At 44.7% G+C, this 16,283-nt stretch overlaps 1 protein-coding gene across 6 annotated transcripts in view; it reads right to left on the bottom strand.

Moving 5' to 3' along the window:
- GRAMD1B (GRAM domain containing 1B) overlaps positions 1–16,283 on the bottom strand; it is a 230,608-nt gene that overhangs the window by 188,738 nt on the left and 25,587 nt on the right. For 5 of the 6 annotated variants that reach the window (XR_003852254.1, XM_029573983.1, XM_029573984.1 and 2 more), the window contains exons 2-3: positions 10,448–10,600; positions 4,590–5,030 (exon numbers count right to left, since the gene is read on the bottom strand). Coding sequence is in view for 5 of the 6 variants with exons in the window: in XM_029573983.1 (XP_029429843.1) it covers positions 4,590–4,960 (371 nt within the window). In the remaining variant the exon portion in view is untranslated. Of the gene's footprint in view, positions 308–4,589; positions 5,031–10,447; positions 10,601–16,283 lie in introns of all 6 variants that reach the window. The other variant, XM_029573988.1, reaches the window with a different exon arrangement.

The raw sequence follows: 16,283 nt of genomic DNA, 5'->3' as shown, positions 1-16,283 counted from the left end.
GAATCCAGCTTCTCACCCTTGGTTGCCAAATGATTGATCTATGGTCTTCCTGCATGATTACCTGTTTCCAGGGGTTACTGGTAAGTGTTAATCCAGTTCCTAGACTAGTGTTAATACATTCTTTGTCTGAGCTCAGTGTTTCCTGTTGGCTGAGTACTGGAATGGTTCTTTGTTATTAATCAAGTTTGTTAGACTGTCTACAGTTGGATTTTGCAGAGAATACTGGCAGGCTGATGTCACTGCAGCTTTGCTCCATCTCCATCTGCTGGTAGAGGTACATAACCCACTGGTTCTGGCTTCATCTGTCCTAAAGAAAAGGAAATTATCAGGCAAGTAGTAATTTCTCATTTTCAGTCAAGCTGTTTTACTGCAGGTAAATAAATCTCTTTGAAAACTGCCTTCCGCATTCATCTCTATATTGAATAGGACACTTTGCGCAGATTGAAGACCTAAACTGCTGAATAGGTAGATTTGAATGGGGAGGAAAATCTCCAGTGTTATCCCAGTAACATAAGCAGTTACCTGGATAAAATCAGCCATTGAAAATTGCAGGCACTCTCACCTGTGCCACAAAGGGGAGGGGGACAGGTAGAGTGGAGCCAGCAGGCAACAAGCAGGGATTTCATTCTGAATTCCCTGCGCTTACTTCTTGCTTACAGCATCACAACCTTGCACTGCCAGCAAGGTAGTTTTTAAAGATGTACAGGCTGCTCAAGTGCAGATTTTCAAAGGAGAAGTCCATGAGTATTTTCCCTTTGAAAATTGCCATGGACATGGCACCTGCATTTTTGTGGAGGCTAAAATTTGGCCGGGAAAAAGCATGTGTGCTTTTAAAAATGCAATGTATGCACGCTATTTCCTAATCCCACCCCAGATCTACCTTGGAAATGCCTCTCCATATACCAGGCAAAAGTGTGCATGCCTTCGAAGCCTGCGTATGCTTTTAGCCTGATCAAGGGTGGACAGTTCTGAGGCAAATTTTATCTGGGTAAATTGGTATTTACCCAAGTACATTGCATTTGAAAATGGTCACCCCCATATTAAAATGCATATGTAAGATATAATGTTAATATATTGCAATCATTTATAACTAGAATATTAAGTATGAAGAAATATAATTATGTATGTTAAACAATTGTATTAATTTAATTGCGCTCATATAAGCATAACTAAAATAAAGACTTGGAATTGTTTTCAGCTACAAGACGGAATTGGTCCCTGAGTTATCCAATGTGACAGGACAGTGCAGGCTCTTCTGGTGAATATATATCTGATGGCTGGCTGCACCTTAGCCATGTGAATCATTTGAAATCAAACTCAAAAGCAGCACAAACATGGCCTATCAGTTCAAGTTTGCTTCTTTCTATGGAATGAAAGTCCCCTAGAACAAGGTCATGTTTATGTGGTCTGAGAAGTGCTCTTATCCAAGGCACGAAAAAAACATTTCTCAGAAGGGCCTGATGTAATGGAACATAAGGAGGCTTTAGTGCTATGGAAACTCCACCGGCGACCATAGACGTTCTAGAGGGGAACTTTTAATTTTAAAGCAACAGTGGCCCATACTGTTCTAATGCTGAGAACCGCTGGTGGAATTATTATTTTTTTTTTTTATTTGCTCTTTATTAAACTTTAAATTTTCTTTAACACAAAATCAGGAAATTACCACAATAAAGAAAATAAGAGGAACACAATAGGGATATCAAGTCCACATTCCATTTGGGAACAAGGATACAAATGGCAGCTCTGTACCATAGGGGCCACTGACCCCTTACTTAACCTAACTGGGAAGTCTTATCAGAAATAAAGGTTTCAAGGTGAGAGGGGTCCAGGAAGACAAACTTATGTCCCTGCCATTCAACTCAACATTTATAAGGGTGTTTCAGAGGAAAGGAAGCCCCTGCAGAGAGCACTGTGGATCTTAACTGCAGGAAATAAACTTTCCTCCCCATCTGTCTCTCTCTGGCTACATCCGGGAAGACCTGGATTTTTTTGCCCACACAGAACAGATTACCCTTAAATTTTAAATATTGACAGAAAAATAAATCCCAATTGGATTCATAAATGAAAGGAAACAAGCAGAGTTGCTCTCTCTTTAATGTTATCCATCGAAGACTGGAGAAAGAAGGAGGAATCGGAAGAAGAGGGAGCCTTAAACATCAATAGCTCCCTCCTCCTCCGCACTGACGACGCTCCTCGCTTCTGGCACATAATAACAATTAGAAAGTGGAAAATCTCTAGACGAAGTAAACTGTAAAACATCTGTTAGATATTTTTTTAAATCATTCTTGCCCAGATATGAAATGTGCTTTGGGAAAGTTTAATAAACGTAGATTCTTTGCCCGAAGCTTATTTTTCTGGGTCTTCCCGCATATGGCGCAGAGTTAAATTATCTTTAATTCCTGCCGATAAGCAGTTCTGAACAGGCAGACTCATAAGGCTGGATTCAAGCGAGCCAGTCCATTGATTAAAATCTGCTAAGTTAGCCAAAGCCTCTGAGCTGTAGTCACAAAATTGTTTGGACCAACAAAGCAACAAGGAAGGCTATCTAAAAAAGCCGTGAGGGCAACAAAGTGGATTAGAAGCCAACAATGTCCGATCATAAACCTTTATTCTATGGAGACGTATTTCTTTTTGACAAGCCCGACTCTGGCCGAGTTTCGCCCCCCTGTGTGCAGTCAACATAAAGTATATGTAGAATCAGTCTCATTCAAACCGATTATATCAGATGGTATTAATTCAGCGCTACCGCGGCAAATACAGCCTCCGCTCCGATCGCAATTAAAATAAAGGTTTCTGATTGGAGATTTTTGGCTTCTAATCCACTTTGTTGCCGTCACAAAATCGTTTCTCAGTATTGGAGAAGTTTACCTCTCTACGAGAGCCAGCCCTCCAAGCATCAGCTAATGTTACATTCTCCTGCTCTACTTCGGCAGGTCTCAAAGACTGGAGACGGTATCCTCACACATCTGATGCTGGCCAAAACATTGCTAACAGAACTTCCAATATTCTCTCCCATTAAACTCAATGACAAAATACCAAGTCCAGGCACTCGCTGGTGGAATTTTAACGAGAAAGCTAGCATCCTTTATGAAGTTAAGTCCAGCATCAAAACCTTTGGAGGTTTTTCAGAACTTTACATTTCGTAGTCATCTCTGGGTTGCTGAATGGGCATCCTACTTATACTTGGGAGTTTCAGTAAGCCACATACATTTTTCAGGATACTCAACTCTATTTTTCAAGGGTTGCAAACAGATCTGATTTTCAGGGTAACCAAGTGGCACACATTACTTCATATACAAATATTTGTGATGAATATTAATTGTGAATAGCCTGAAAGCCAGACTGTTTACAGACTTCATGGAGACCCCCAGTGTATTCTTCTTAGTATTTTATATATCTTATTCCTCATTCAATAATAACAATTTCAACTCTGTGTATTAAACTCTGTTTATGATGCAGTGCAAGATTCTTCATTTTTGGCCTGATTTATAAAAACCAAATAGGAAAATATCTACTATAAATCAGGGCCAATGTGCATGTATTTCACTGTACAATTCCTGAATTTCTTGGCTTGTGTATCTCACTATATAATCTATTTCAATCTATGATGAAGTGTGTATATATATATAACTATAAAGTGCACATTTCAATATTTAATGTATTTTGTGGGCCTGATTTTCAAAGATATTTACACACTTACAGCCTGGCTTTATGCTTGTAAATGGCTATACTAAAATAGCTTGGGGCTCTGTTGCATAAAAGTAAGTGCATAATCCCTGTTATGCAAACTGCAGGGAGGCATTCCTGGGGCAAAGTTAGGGCAGGGCTGTAAATTACATGCACACATTTTCAGCAAATAATGCCCTCTGGAGAGGAGATGTAATTTTATATGAGGTGATTTGTACGCATATTTGGCCAATTACCCAAAGATATATATATATATATATATATATTAAATTGTATATAAATTGGTTCCTCGTACAGCATGAATGGTAAATGAGTGATACGAGAGGGGAGCAAGCAACAGACAGAATAAGCAAGAAGGAAGGATGAGGAAAGGGGGAGCATGGGGAAAGAGTTGCACGACTGGAAAAAGACGACTTGGGTTAGAGAGGAAAAGAAGACCGAGATAAGTGCGGGGAATAGCTGAGAGAATGGAGAAATGGAGGAGGAAGGAGAGAAGAAACGGAGAGGACAGGAGACCAAGAAATGGTATGAAGGGAGACAGAAAGGAGGGGTGGCTAAAAGAGGGATATGAAGGGAAAAGGGGAAATGAGGAAACTGAGCTCAAGGGAGGAAGAAGGCAGAGAGAATGACGAGAGGAGTGGATGGGTGGGAAGTTAAGGGATTGTAACATGAAGAAGAGAAGGGTAGCGAGTAATGGGATGAGGGTGGGCAGGGCCGGGGATGGAGAAGGACAAGGAGAGTGGAGTAATGGAAAGTAAAGAGAGAGGGAAGAAGGACAGGAAGGAGACAATTTAGAGAGAGTGGCTCTGAGACAATGGAGCAGAAGACGAACCCAGCAGAGATAAATAATAGAATGAGGAGGGGGAGGAAGGTACCTGTAAGCCGGCAGAAGAGGGACTTACCTGCTCTCACTTAATTCTTTCTTCTCGCGGACACGGATCCACTTCTTCAGGAGGAAGCGCTTGCGGCGCGGGGAGGTGCTGGGAGTGGAGCAGCCCGACCACAGCATCTCCTCGTCGCTGGACGGGGTGATCTCGATGGAGGGCAGCTGCAGGAACTCCTTGGCGGATGGGAGGGGAGAGGCGCCCTGGCACCGATGGGCCTCCAAGCTTTGCTCCTTCTCGCCCTGGATCTTCTTCGTCCGTCTCATCTTAAAGCGTCTCCTGCGCAGCGACGGCGTGGAGTTGCTGGACCACACTCCCCCGTACTCCACCGGCTCAGGAACCTGCAGCGCCGGAAGCTGAAGGGTTTCGGTCATGTTGGCGGCTGGCATGGGTGCGTCCCCCCTCTCCCTTTTGCACGCTTCCTCCTTCCTCACTCTGATATCGATTCAATCAGCAGTGCTGCAAAAATAAAGTCTGCGGTTTTCTATCAATCAACACATCTCTTCAACTGGAAAACTGACTGCTACAGAAGTCTCCCACCAGGGCAGGCCACAAGAGAAACAGCTTTAAAGTTCCTGTCCTGCTTTTTACGCTTCAGTATTCTAGTTAAATTTTAAACAGGTACTTCCTTTTGTTTTGCAGATACACTGTCGCTGTCCGCACCAGCCGTCAACCCAAGAGATCTCTTTGTTACCTCAGGGTAGGGGAAGTAGGGTAGAGGGGCTCTGTCATCTCAAAGGGGTGGGTGGGGGGGTGGGGGTGAAATCTGTCAATTAAACTACTGGATTTCTTCTCCCTTTTACTCTCATGTACTTGTGAGGGCCTGCAGGGAAAACTTCTAGAGCAGTCAGCTTTGACGTGTGTGGTTTTGAGGCCGAATGGAAACAATGCAGAGCGGTGAGGAGGGCAGAGAGAGAGAGGAAGAGGGAAGGAAGCCCTGATACTCTATGAATGAAGGTGGGGGGAAGGGGGAGAGCGGGGGATGGGAGACTGCTGATCCTGAGGGTGGTGATTTAATTCTATTTCTGTGCAACCAGCAGCTCCTGGTGTATCAGCACTTCTTCCCTGCCAAAGCACTGTCTCTCTGCCTGTGCCATAAGAACATAAGAAATGTCACACTGGGTCAGACCAAGGTCCATCGAGCCCAGCATTCTGTCTCCGACAGTGGCCAGTCCAGGTCACAAGTACCTGGCAGATCCCCAATAGCTGATCTATTTCTTGTATCTTAGGCCCAGGGATAAGCGCTGGCTTTCCCAAGTCTACCTGATTAAGAACTGTTTATGGACTTTTCCTTCAGGAACTTAGTCCTCTTTTGAACCCCACTATGGGGCCGATACAGTAAAAGTTGCAGGAGAGCGGGCGAGTGCCCGCTCTTCCGGCACGCGCACAGGCCACTCTCCTGTGCGCATGATTCAGGGGGAAAGAATATGCTAATGAGGGCCCGTGGTAAAAAGAGCGGCGGCTGTCAGCGGGTTTGACAGCCGACGCTCAATTTTGCTGGCGTCGGTTCTCAAACCCACTGACAGCCACGTGTTCAGAAAACGGACGCCGGCATAATTGAACGTCCGTCTTCCGACCAGCAGGCCAATTTAAACATTTTTTTTTTTTTTTAATTTTGGGGCCGCTGACTTAATATCGCCATGATATTAAGTCGGAGGGTGCTCAGAAAAGCAGTTTTTTTCTGCTTTTCTGTACACTTTCCCTGGTGCCGGCTGGACACCAGGGAAAGGCTTTGGACAGGCGTTAATTTTTGAAAGTAAAATGTGCAGCTTGGCTGCACATTTTGCTTTCTGGATTGCGCGGGAATAACTAATAGGGCCATCAACATGCATTTGCATGTTGCGGGCGCTATTAGTTTCGGGGGGGGGGGGGGGGGGGAGGGTGGACGCACGTTTTCAATGCGCTATTATCCCTTACTGAATAAGGGGTAAAGCTAGTGCGTCGAAAACACACGTCCAAATGCAGGCTAACAGTGCGCTCCACCAGAGCACTGTACTGTATCGGCCCGTAAGTTAGTTGTTTTGACCACATCCTCCGGCAACAAATTCCATTGCTCGGTTGTGTGCCGAGTGAAAAAAATACTTCCTATCATTTGTTTTAAATGTGCAGGTTGCTAGTTTCATGGAGGGTCCCCTAGTCCTAGTGTTGATTGAAAGGGTAAACAACTATTTCCTATTCCCGCAATCCACCCCACTTATGATTTTATAAATCTCAATCATATCCCCTCTTAGTCGTCTCTATTCCAAGCCAAAGAACCCTAATCTGTTTAGTCTTTTCCATAAGGGAGCTTTTCCATTCCCTTTATAATTTTTGTTGCCCTCAGGAGAAGGGGATAGGAAGGGGACGCCCTCCACCCTCCGGTTCCTATGGACACTGGCAATGGACATTCAGCCCTGCTCGGATCATCATGACCTCCCAGTTTCCTGAGGAGTCTCTCATGAAGAACTTTGTCTAATCCAAATCCACTATATCAAGTGGCTCACCTTTGTCTGCATGTTTATTTATACATTCAAAAAAATCTAGTAAATTGATAAGGCAAGACTTTCCTTTGCAAAACCCATGTTGACTCTCCCCCATTAAATCATGTCTATTTATGTAATCGCTAATTTTGTTTGTATGAATAGCTTTGACCATTTTGCCTGGCACAGATGTCAGGCTCACCGGTTTACAGTTTCCCGGATCACCTCTGGAGCCCTTTTTAAAAACTGGCATCACACTGGCAAGTCTTCCGGTACCGTGGCTATTTTAAATGAGAAAAGATTGCAAATCACCTGAAACAGGTCTGCAGTTTCATTTTTGAGCTCCTTCGGAAGTCTGGGGTAAATACCATCCAGTCCTGATGATTTGTTGTTCTCAGTCTGTCCATTTCACAGTGATTCCATCTAATCGCTCAGTCATTACCATCAAAAAATGTTTCTGGTGTGGGTATGACCCCAATATCCTCCTCAGTAAAGTCAGAGGCAAAACATTTATTTAGTTTTTCTGCAATGTCCTTGTCCTCTCTGGCCACCCTTTCTACCCTCAGTATTCTAGCAGCCCATTTGACTCCCTTACAGGCTTTCTGTTTCAAATGTGCTAGGAAAAGTTGCTATTTGTTTTTCATCTCTATGGCAAGCTTCCTTTCAAATTCTCTCTTAGCCTGCTTAATTACTTTTTTACAATTAACTTGCAAGTAGTTATGCTCTTCCCTATTTTCCTCATTTGGGTCTGCTTTCCATTTTTTGAAGGATGCCCTTTCAGCTTTAATTGCCTCATTCAACTCACTATTAAACCATGTGGGCAGTTGTTTAGTTTCTTTCAGTCTTTTTTAATGCATGGAATACATTTTTTCTGTGCTTCAAGGATGGTAATTTTAAACAGCATTTACGCTTCATGCGTAACCTTATGGATTGCGCCTTTCCGTTTTTTTCTAACAAATTTCATCATTTTATCATAATCTCCCTTTTTATACGTAATTACTACTGCAGTAGTTTTCCTTAGTATTTGTCCAATAATGATGATGGCAAATTTTATTACATTATGATCATTGTTACCAAACAAATCCATCACCTTTATTTCTTGCACCACATCCTGTGTTCCACTGAGAACTAAATCTAGTATAGTTCCCTCTCTCATCTGTTCCATAACCAACTGCTGCATGAAGCATAAGAACATAAGAAATTGCCATGCTGGGTCAGACCAAGGGTCCATCAAGCCCAGCATCCTGTTTCCAACAGAGGCCAAAACCAGGCCACAAGAACCTGGCAATTACCCAAACACTAAGAAGATCCCATGCTACTGATGCAATTAATAGCAGTGGCTATTCCCTAAGTAAACTTGATTAATAGCAGTTAATGGACTTCTTCTCCAAGAACTTATCCAAACCTTTTTTGAACCCAGCTACACTAACTGCACTAACCACATCCTCTGGCAACAAATTCCAGAGCTTTATTGTGCGCTGAGTGAAAAAGAATTTTCTCCAATTAGTCTTAAATGTGCTACTTGCTAACTTCATGGAATGCCCCCTAGTCCTTCTATTATTCGAAAGTGTAAATAACTGATTCACATCTACATGTTCAAGACCTCGGCATCTAGAAACTTTACCACCTTTGCATGTCCTGATGTGACATTTACCCAATCAATACTTGGGAAATTTAAGTCTCCCATTATTATTGTGTTGCCCATTATACTAGCCAGACTAATCTTTCTTAGCATTTTGCAGTCTGTTTCCTCATCCTGGCCAAGCTCTGAACAGTTTAATAAAAGAAAATTTAAAGAAAAGTTACATACAAGCACATATGCAACTTTTCACATTTATTGATTGGCCCAGTCTCACTTTATCCCACGATTCCAGAGTAAAAAATATTGCCTTGGTGCTTCTGAGGGAGGGGGTAACTACAGGACCTAGCTAGTATAATCATTCTTTCCGATAATATAACTTTTGTTGGATTTGAAGACATAGGTCCAGAAAGGTAGAGGACACATGGAAGGTTCAACAAGCAGGATGACAAAACAGCAGCAACATTCAGTGCTTGATGTATGTGTAGGGGGTTACAGGGTAACTGCTTATACAATCTGGCCATATGCATTAAGGCAGTTTGTTTCCAAAATAACATGCCAGAGCAAAAAACTAATTCTGCTCAGTATGAAGGAGGAGGAAAAAGTTAAAGCAGAACCATAATATGCTTGCCTCATGGCTTCAGATTACAAGGAACTGGCTGAGATAGTCCTGGTTATGCCCCCATCTGATTTCCTTAATAAAAACCAGACTACAAGCCCATACATGCAATAGAACAAAACTGGAACTGTCTCATTCTCTTGTGACCTGGATCCAGCTGGTATTCCTCACTACTGTAAAGAAAATACCAGGATTTTCAGTTCATGAAAGCGATTGAACGAAATCCTTAAAATAACCCATAGAACAACCCCAAAATCTATTCACAAAACACGGTCCATGCTCGAGAGGCACTTTTCAAAAGGATTTACATGCATAAAACTGGGTTTTACACGTGTACATGAACATTACGCGTGTAATTGGGCTTTTGAAAATTGCTACAATATATGCTATTGAATTGTCAATAGGCTTTATACATGTAAGTGTATTTTAAGTATGTAAATGGGCTTTTGAAAATTGCAGATAGTACATTACATTTACGCACATAACTCCTTTGAAAATGACTTCCCATGCTGTTCTAAAACAAAGACAGCACTTATTTAGGCAGTCCAAAAGCAGTTAGAGCAGAACAAAGATGGGGGAAAAAAAACAAACTTCAGTAGTCCAAGTCCAGAATTTAAGTTCAAGAAACAGCTTTTCGCTTTTGCAACCCCTGGGCAGGATGGCTCCCATTGACTGGACCCAGGGGCACATAGAAAGAAAGTTGGACCCCCATCTGCAACCAGTTCTCCATGGATAGCTTTTCCCTTTTGAGGCCCAGGGCTCCCTGTGGGGGTGGGAGAAGCATGGCTTCAAGGCCTTTTTGAATTGCCCAAGTTCACAGCCCTGTTCCAATTCTTGTAAACAGCACCGATAATCTCCCCAGTAAGCAATATCAAGAATCACATTGAGAAGAGATGTGGTTTTCCAAATTCTTTGCAGATAGTTGATCAAATGACTGAGGATTCTTTACAAACACTTAGATTCGGTTTTAAATAATGTTGGTGAATAATGAGACAGCAGAAAGATTAATCAATTTGTGGCCTCACTCTTCTAGCAAAGTCTTTGAATTTTTTGGAAGTCAATTCCTTAACAATTTATATCCTTCTCTTTCCAGTTACTCAGACTGAAGAAAGCTTAATCCTCCTTTCAACTCCCAAAGTTATCACTCCTCTGCTTCCCACTGTAGAAAGGATAAAATAGTTCCAATTATTTATCAGAACGTATGTCCCAAATCTTGTACCTTTTTTGAAGTCTTCTTGCATTTCCCAGACTGGCTTGTGACAGTACCCGTAGACACTCTCCTCTGATGAAACCTCCTCGGGCCCTTCCCGGTGTAAGACAACTCTTCTCTCAATAGATTGGAAACTGATTCTCTGGTACCAAGGGCACTCACCTCCAGGTGGAACAAAAATAAATAAATAAAATAAACAAAATAAAATAAAATAAACAAAAATATATAAATAAAATAAATACAACTTTGACTCAAAAAAAGTGGGGGGGGGGGGGGGGGGAAACAAGAGACAGGAAGGGTGGGAAAAAAACTTCCTTGAATCCAAAATGAGGAAATAGTTACTGAAGGAAAAACAACCCCTCTGCATTGGGTCACAGACAGGTCTATCCCCTGGAGGAGTGATAGAACCCTGCCAGAATCTTCCCTACCTCCTGATCTAACTTTACACAGGTGTGCCCCAATCCACTGTGAAGGGGTACCAAGGGTCTCACTGAATCAAACAGAGTATACACAGATGGAAATAAATAGGTCAGTCTGGCCGGCTGGCTTGAAAAAGCAAAAACAAACTAACACTCTTCTTCATTACGTTAGCAAAATCAACAGGCAGAAGACAGAGCCCTCCTGCCTTCAGGAAATCTAACTAAAATTCCCACACCCTAAGATGGTGCCTGGTGGTCAAATGGGCTAAGGGTACACCATCTCAGTCTCCCACATGGGGGAACAAAATTCAACCCACTGTTTGCTAAATTTCTCTGAACTTCCCCAGCTAGTTAGTAGAGTCCTTTGGTAAGGAAGCCAAGGGTTCCTTACACTTTCAATCACTAATAATTTCACAGAGGTTACTCACCTTCCCTTCATTTCAAAGCTGACTCCTTTTCAGGGGCTTTACCAGTCCAACCCCATGCAAGGTCCCTTACTCCTGTCAGACCCCAAATGCAATACTGGTAACTCCTCTCCTCCTACATGTTACGGCTATGCCTGCTTTGTAGCCGCCTCACCACTAGAGGTCCTCCTCGAGCATGTCCTTCTGGCTGGTCCACTCCTTCCTTCCTGTCTACTCTATACACCACTCTTGTCTTTATAACCCTGTCTAGCAGTACCATCGGCGCTTCAGCATCGAGCTCACTTGGGCTCCCTGCTCTAGCCTCCCGTGCTTGGCCTTGGGCCTTCTGTCTGCTTCTGTGTTGCCTTGCTTGCGGTGTTTGGCCTTCGGGCCTTCTGTCCTGTTCTGTATTGCCTTGCTTGCTGTGTTTGGCCTACGGGCCTTCTGACCTGTTCTGTATTGCCTTGCTTGCTGTGTTTGGCCTACGGGCCTTCTGACCTGACTCGCCTTGCTCTGTGTGTGTGTGTGGCCTACGGGCCCTCTGCCTTCTGTATGTGTGTGTGGCCTACGGGCCCTCTGCCTTCTGTGTGTGTGTGTGGCCTATGGGCCCTCTGCCTTCTGTGTGTCTGTGTGGCCTACGGGCCCTCTGCCTTCTGTGTGTCTGTGTGGCCTACGGGCCCTCTGCCTTCTGTGTGTGTGTGGCCTACGGGCCCTCTGCCTTCTGTGTGTGTGTGTGGCCTACGGGCCCTCTGCCTTCTGTGTGTGTGTGTGTGTGGCCTACGGGCCCTCTGCCTTCTGTGTGTGTGTGTGGCCTACGGGCCCTCTGCTTACAGGGTGTGTGTGTGGCCTACGGGCCCTCTGCTTACAGGGTGTGTGTGTGGCCTACGGGCCCTCTGCCTTCTGTGTGTGTGTGTGTGTGGCCTACGGGCCCTCTGCCTTCTGTGTGTGTGTGTGTGTGGCCTACGGGCCCTCTGCCTTCTGTGTGTGTGTGTGTGTGTGGCCTACGGGCCCTCTGCCTTCTGTGTGTGTGTGTGTGTGGCCTACGGGTCCTCTGCCTTCTGTGTGTGTGTGTGTGTGTGGCCTACGGGTCCTCTGCCTTCTGTGTGTGTGTGTGTGTGGCCTACGGGCCCTCTGCCTTCTGTGTGTGTGTGTGTGGCCTACGGGCCCTCTGCCTTCTGTGTGTGTGTGTGGCCTACGGGCCCTCTGCTTACAGGGTGTGTGTGTGGCCTACGGGCCCTCTGCCTTCTGTGTGTGTGTGTGTGTGTGTGGCCTACGGGTCCTCTGCCTTCTGTGTGTGTGTGTGTGTGGCCTACGGGCCCTCTGCCTTCTGTGTGTGTGTGTGTGGCCTACGGGCCCTCTGCCTTCTGTGTGTGTGTGTGTGTGTGGCCTACGGGCCCTCTGCCTTCTGTGTGTGTGTGTGTGTGGCCTACGGGTCCTCTGCCTTCTGTGTGTGTGTGTGTGTGGCCTACGGGCCCTCTGCCTTCTGTGTGTGTGTGTGTGGCCTACGGGCCCTCTGCTTACAGGGTGTGTGTGTGGCCTACGGGCCCTCTGCCTTCAGGGTGTGTGTGTGGCCTACGGGCCCTTTGCCCTGCTGCCTTCGGGCCTATGTGTTTTATGTTCATTGTCAGTGCTGTCCTGGTTTGTCTGTACCGTTCTCTGTCAGTCTTGTTTTCTCTTCTCGGTCACTTATACATCCAGCCATTATCACTCTTACCTGCACGCTTCCTGAATTCATCCTTACCAGCACCCAGTTCCAGTTTCCTGTACACCTTTACCTGCATTCACATTCATACATACCTCCATGCAGTATCAGTACTTAAGTTCACCCTTACCTTCATGCATCTGATATTAGGTATCCCCAGTCAGTGTGAAACTCCATTTGCCTATTCCACCTTCCCACTTGCCCATAGGGTTCATTCATTCCTGCCTGCACCAGCCAGCATCTGGACTCGTCTGCAACCCTGCCTCTCTCCACCCAGAGACACCCCTGTTAGTGGTGTTCTCAACTCCTGACAGGAGCCCTACCGTGACACTACAGAATCTCTGTCTGAGGCTCAGGGCTTCCTAAGGAAGATAAAAATCCATCCCAGTTGATGGAGGGATCCTCTATCTCTTTGAAAACCTTCCTGGGCTTTTTCCACTCTTCGAACTCTCAGATCTTGTCAACTCAAAACCCTTTTGATCACCCATCAAGGATGCAAGCCTCAGCCTGCTCACTTCTGACTCATGACAGTCTCAGCCCACCACTTTTACACATAGCTCCAATTAACTACAAACTCCAACATGCCTCAGTGCTTAAGTATCCTTCCCCCAAACCTGTCCCCCTGTAGAGGAAGGAACACTCTGAGCACACCTATCAGAACCTCCCACTAACTAGAAAGTTGTACTTTTTACCAATAACTCCTTTCTCGTAAACCCTAGCCAGGGGTTATATTTGGCTGCCAGAGCCTGGAGATGTGTGCCAGCTGTATTGCTCCACACCATGGCACTTCTTTTTCTCTGGTTGGTGGGGTCTGGGGATTCTTTCATCTGCTGGCAATTCTGGCTTTTCTTCAGCTGGTGGGGCTTAGGGAATCTGGCCAGCTTTGTCGATCCCACTGCCTGCTCCTCCTGCTGGTCTCTGTCTGTGTACTTTTTCACCTGGACATGTGGACAATATATGTGCCTAACTTTCTGTTGCCAGGTATTTTATGCATAGAAAATATCCACTCATGCACACATTAGAAAGGAGACAGATGGACAACATCATAAGGAACATGTAGTGTTTCTACAATATAACACTGGCATTATATCCTGTGCTACTTCTTAGCCAGTAGAAATTTTCAGCTGAGGCTGCAGCTGTTTCTTATGTGGGTTGAACTGATAAAAATAGTTCAACTTGGTACTGAGGTCTCTCCACTCTCTGAAGCAAGAGAGCATTTGTAGAGATTGCACAGGAGTTGGGAATGCTAAGAGTGGGAGCACAGAGCTGAGCTGTCAGAAGCCATTTCTGACTCATCTGGTATTCTCTGCTCCTCCCACTGACATCTCCCTTATTAGGCCAGTTTCCTGGGAACTTTGAACAAGCTGCAGGGTTGCCAACTTATGAAAAATGTGTTTACTGCAATCTAACTTTTTTTTATGGACATACATTTTTTCATATTGTGAATACTTACAAACTACAAAAAACAAAACAAAACAAAAAAAAGCTCGACTTAGCTCCACCATCCATCCTTTCCTTTACATTGCATTTTCTCACAGTGTAGTCGTTAGAAATCAATATTTGGCACTCTTCACAAACAACTGTTCTTCTAAAACTCAGTGGGAACTATTTCTTTAGCATGTATACAGCATTGGAAAAGTATAGAACCAGAGGACACCAGGATGGCAGTTTTACAAACATGAAATTATTTTTACAGACTTTATAGACATATAAAGGTCCATAGTCAGCACCACTTGTCCAGTTAAGTTCTGACCTAGCTAGACAAATGGCCCTGTTTGAATATCCAACCTTGCTCAATGGCTGGCACTTATCTGGTATCTTTTTATCCTGCTAAAAAGTCCTCTGGAAAAGTCGGGGAAGAACAGAGTCAGCTATCCAACTAACTTGGGCCTGGATTTTCTAAGGTCGCAGACCTTAGAGAATCCAGCGGTAACGGGGGGGCACGAAGCAGGGGGGCGGGCCTGAGAAAGCCAGCAGCGATCGCATCTCCGCGGTGGGATCGCTGCCGGCTTTCGCACCCAATAGCGCCATTGTAAAAGGTGGTGCTATTGAGCACGCTAGTGACAGTAAAAAGGGCCCTTATCTTTTCACCGCCAGCGAAGTTTCCACCGCGGCCGCCCCAACAACGTCCTGACTCTTCCTCTTCCGGGGCCGACTCCATCCCAACTCCGTCCCAATCTAGCTATCGCACGTGAAAAGGGACTTTTTGCAAGAACTATTTGGAACCGATGTCATATACCTCACTCCAGCTAGGGAAAGCAATTTCCCTAATGGCTGGGGATAAATGTTAAAGAGCACTGCAGAGTACATGCAGTGCAGTACTGAGATACACCCAAGCAGAGGGGTTTCCAGGTAGACCCTTGTCATCAAGTCTCATCTGCTGGAATCTACCAGTTAGGAATGATTCAAACCACCTAAGAACAGCAACAAAAAAACCTAAGATTTTAAGGTGGTTACACATGATTGCAAGATACAGCATGTCAAAAGCTGAAGAGAGATCCAGAAATATCATAATGATTGTTCTCCTCCCCCATCCTGGTGTCATTGTAGAGAATCCAGTACAGAGACTAAGAATGTCTCTTTGTTACGGCCTCAGCAAAACCCGCACTTGAATGGGTTGAGAACATCATTGTCTTCTGGAAAATCTTGTAGCCACATGAAGAAGATTGTCTTCTGGATTAATTTCTCTAAAATGGGAGGTTTGAAACGAGGCAATAATTTGCCAAATCAGAAACATCCAAAGGAGATTCTTTAATACCGGATGGATAATTGTCCTCTTTAAGGAAGTTGGAAATATACTCTCTGTTGGTGAGTCATTAAGAACTATAGTTTTTATTAGCTCTAACCAGCCATTCTGGCCAGGGATCCAGTACTCAATGGATAGGCCTCAACTGTGAGGCTAGATGCTTCACTAGATGAGGCTATGAGCCTTCATTCATAACTAGCTAGGGATTTTCCCTCTATTTTTTATATCCCTCGCCCCCCCAAAACTTATTTTAGTCTACTCATTGCAGCAGCAGGCACAAGAGCTCCTATCCTATGCTATCATGAGACCTAAACGTGACCATCAGGTGTCACTATTGTGTGGTGACCATGGTTTCTTCCCCTCCCGTGGCTGTGAATGCTGCTTCCACAGCACCCCTAACCCCAATTAGGGTTCCCAGTCAGCCAGTATTTAGCTGGGCTGTCTAGTTGAGATCAAGGGAGGCCGATGGCCAGCAGGACCTTTAAACCAGCAATTTCAATGCTGGCATTCTACCAACCACCAGCCTCGCCAGCAGCAAAGCCTCCTCCCTTCAGTGTCCATAAGTAATCTTCCC

This window comes from Rhinatrema bivittatum, chromosome 12 (assembly GCF_901001135.1).
Source record: "Rhinatrema bivittatum chromosome 12, aRhiBiv1.1, whole genome shotgun sequence".
NCBI classification, from domain to species: Eukaryota; Metazoa; Chordata; class Amphibia; order Gymnophiona; family Rhinatrematidae; genus Rhinatrema; species Rhinatrema bivittatum.
The sequence above is the reverse complement of the archived record's forward strand: the minus strand, read 5'-3'. Positions and strand labels throughout refer to the sequence as shown.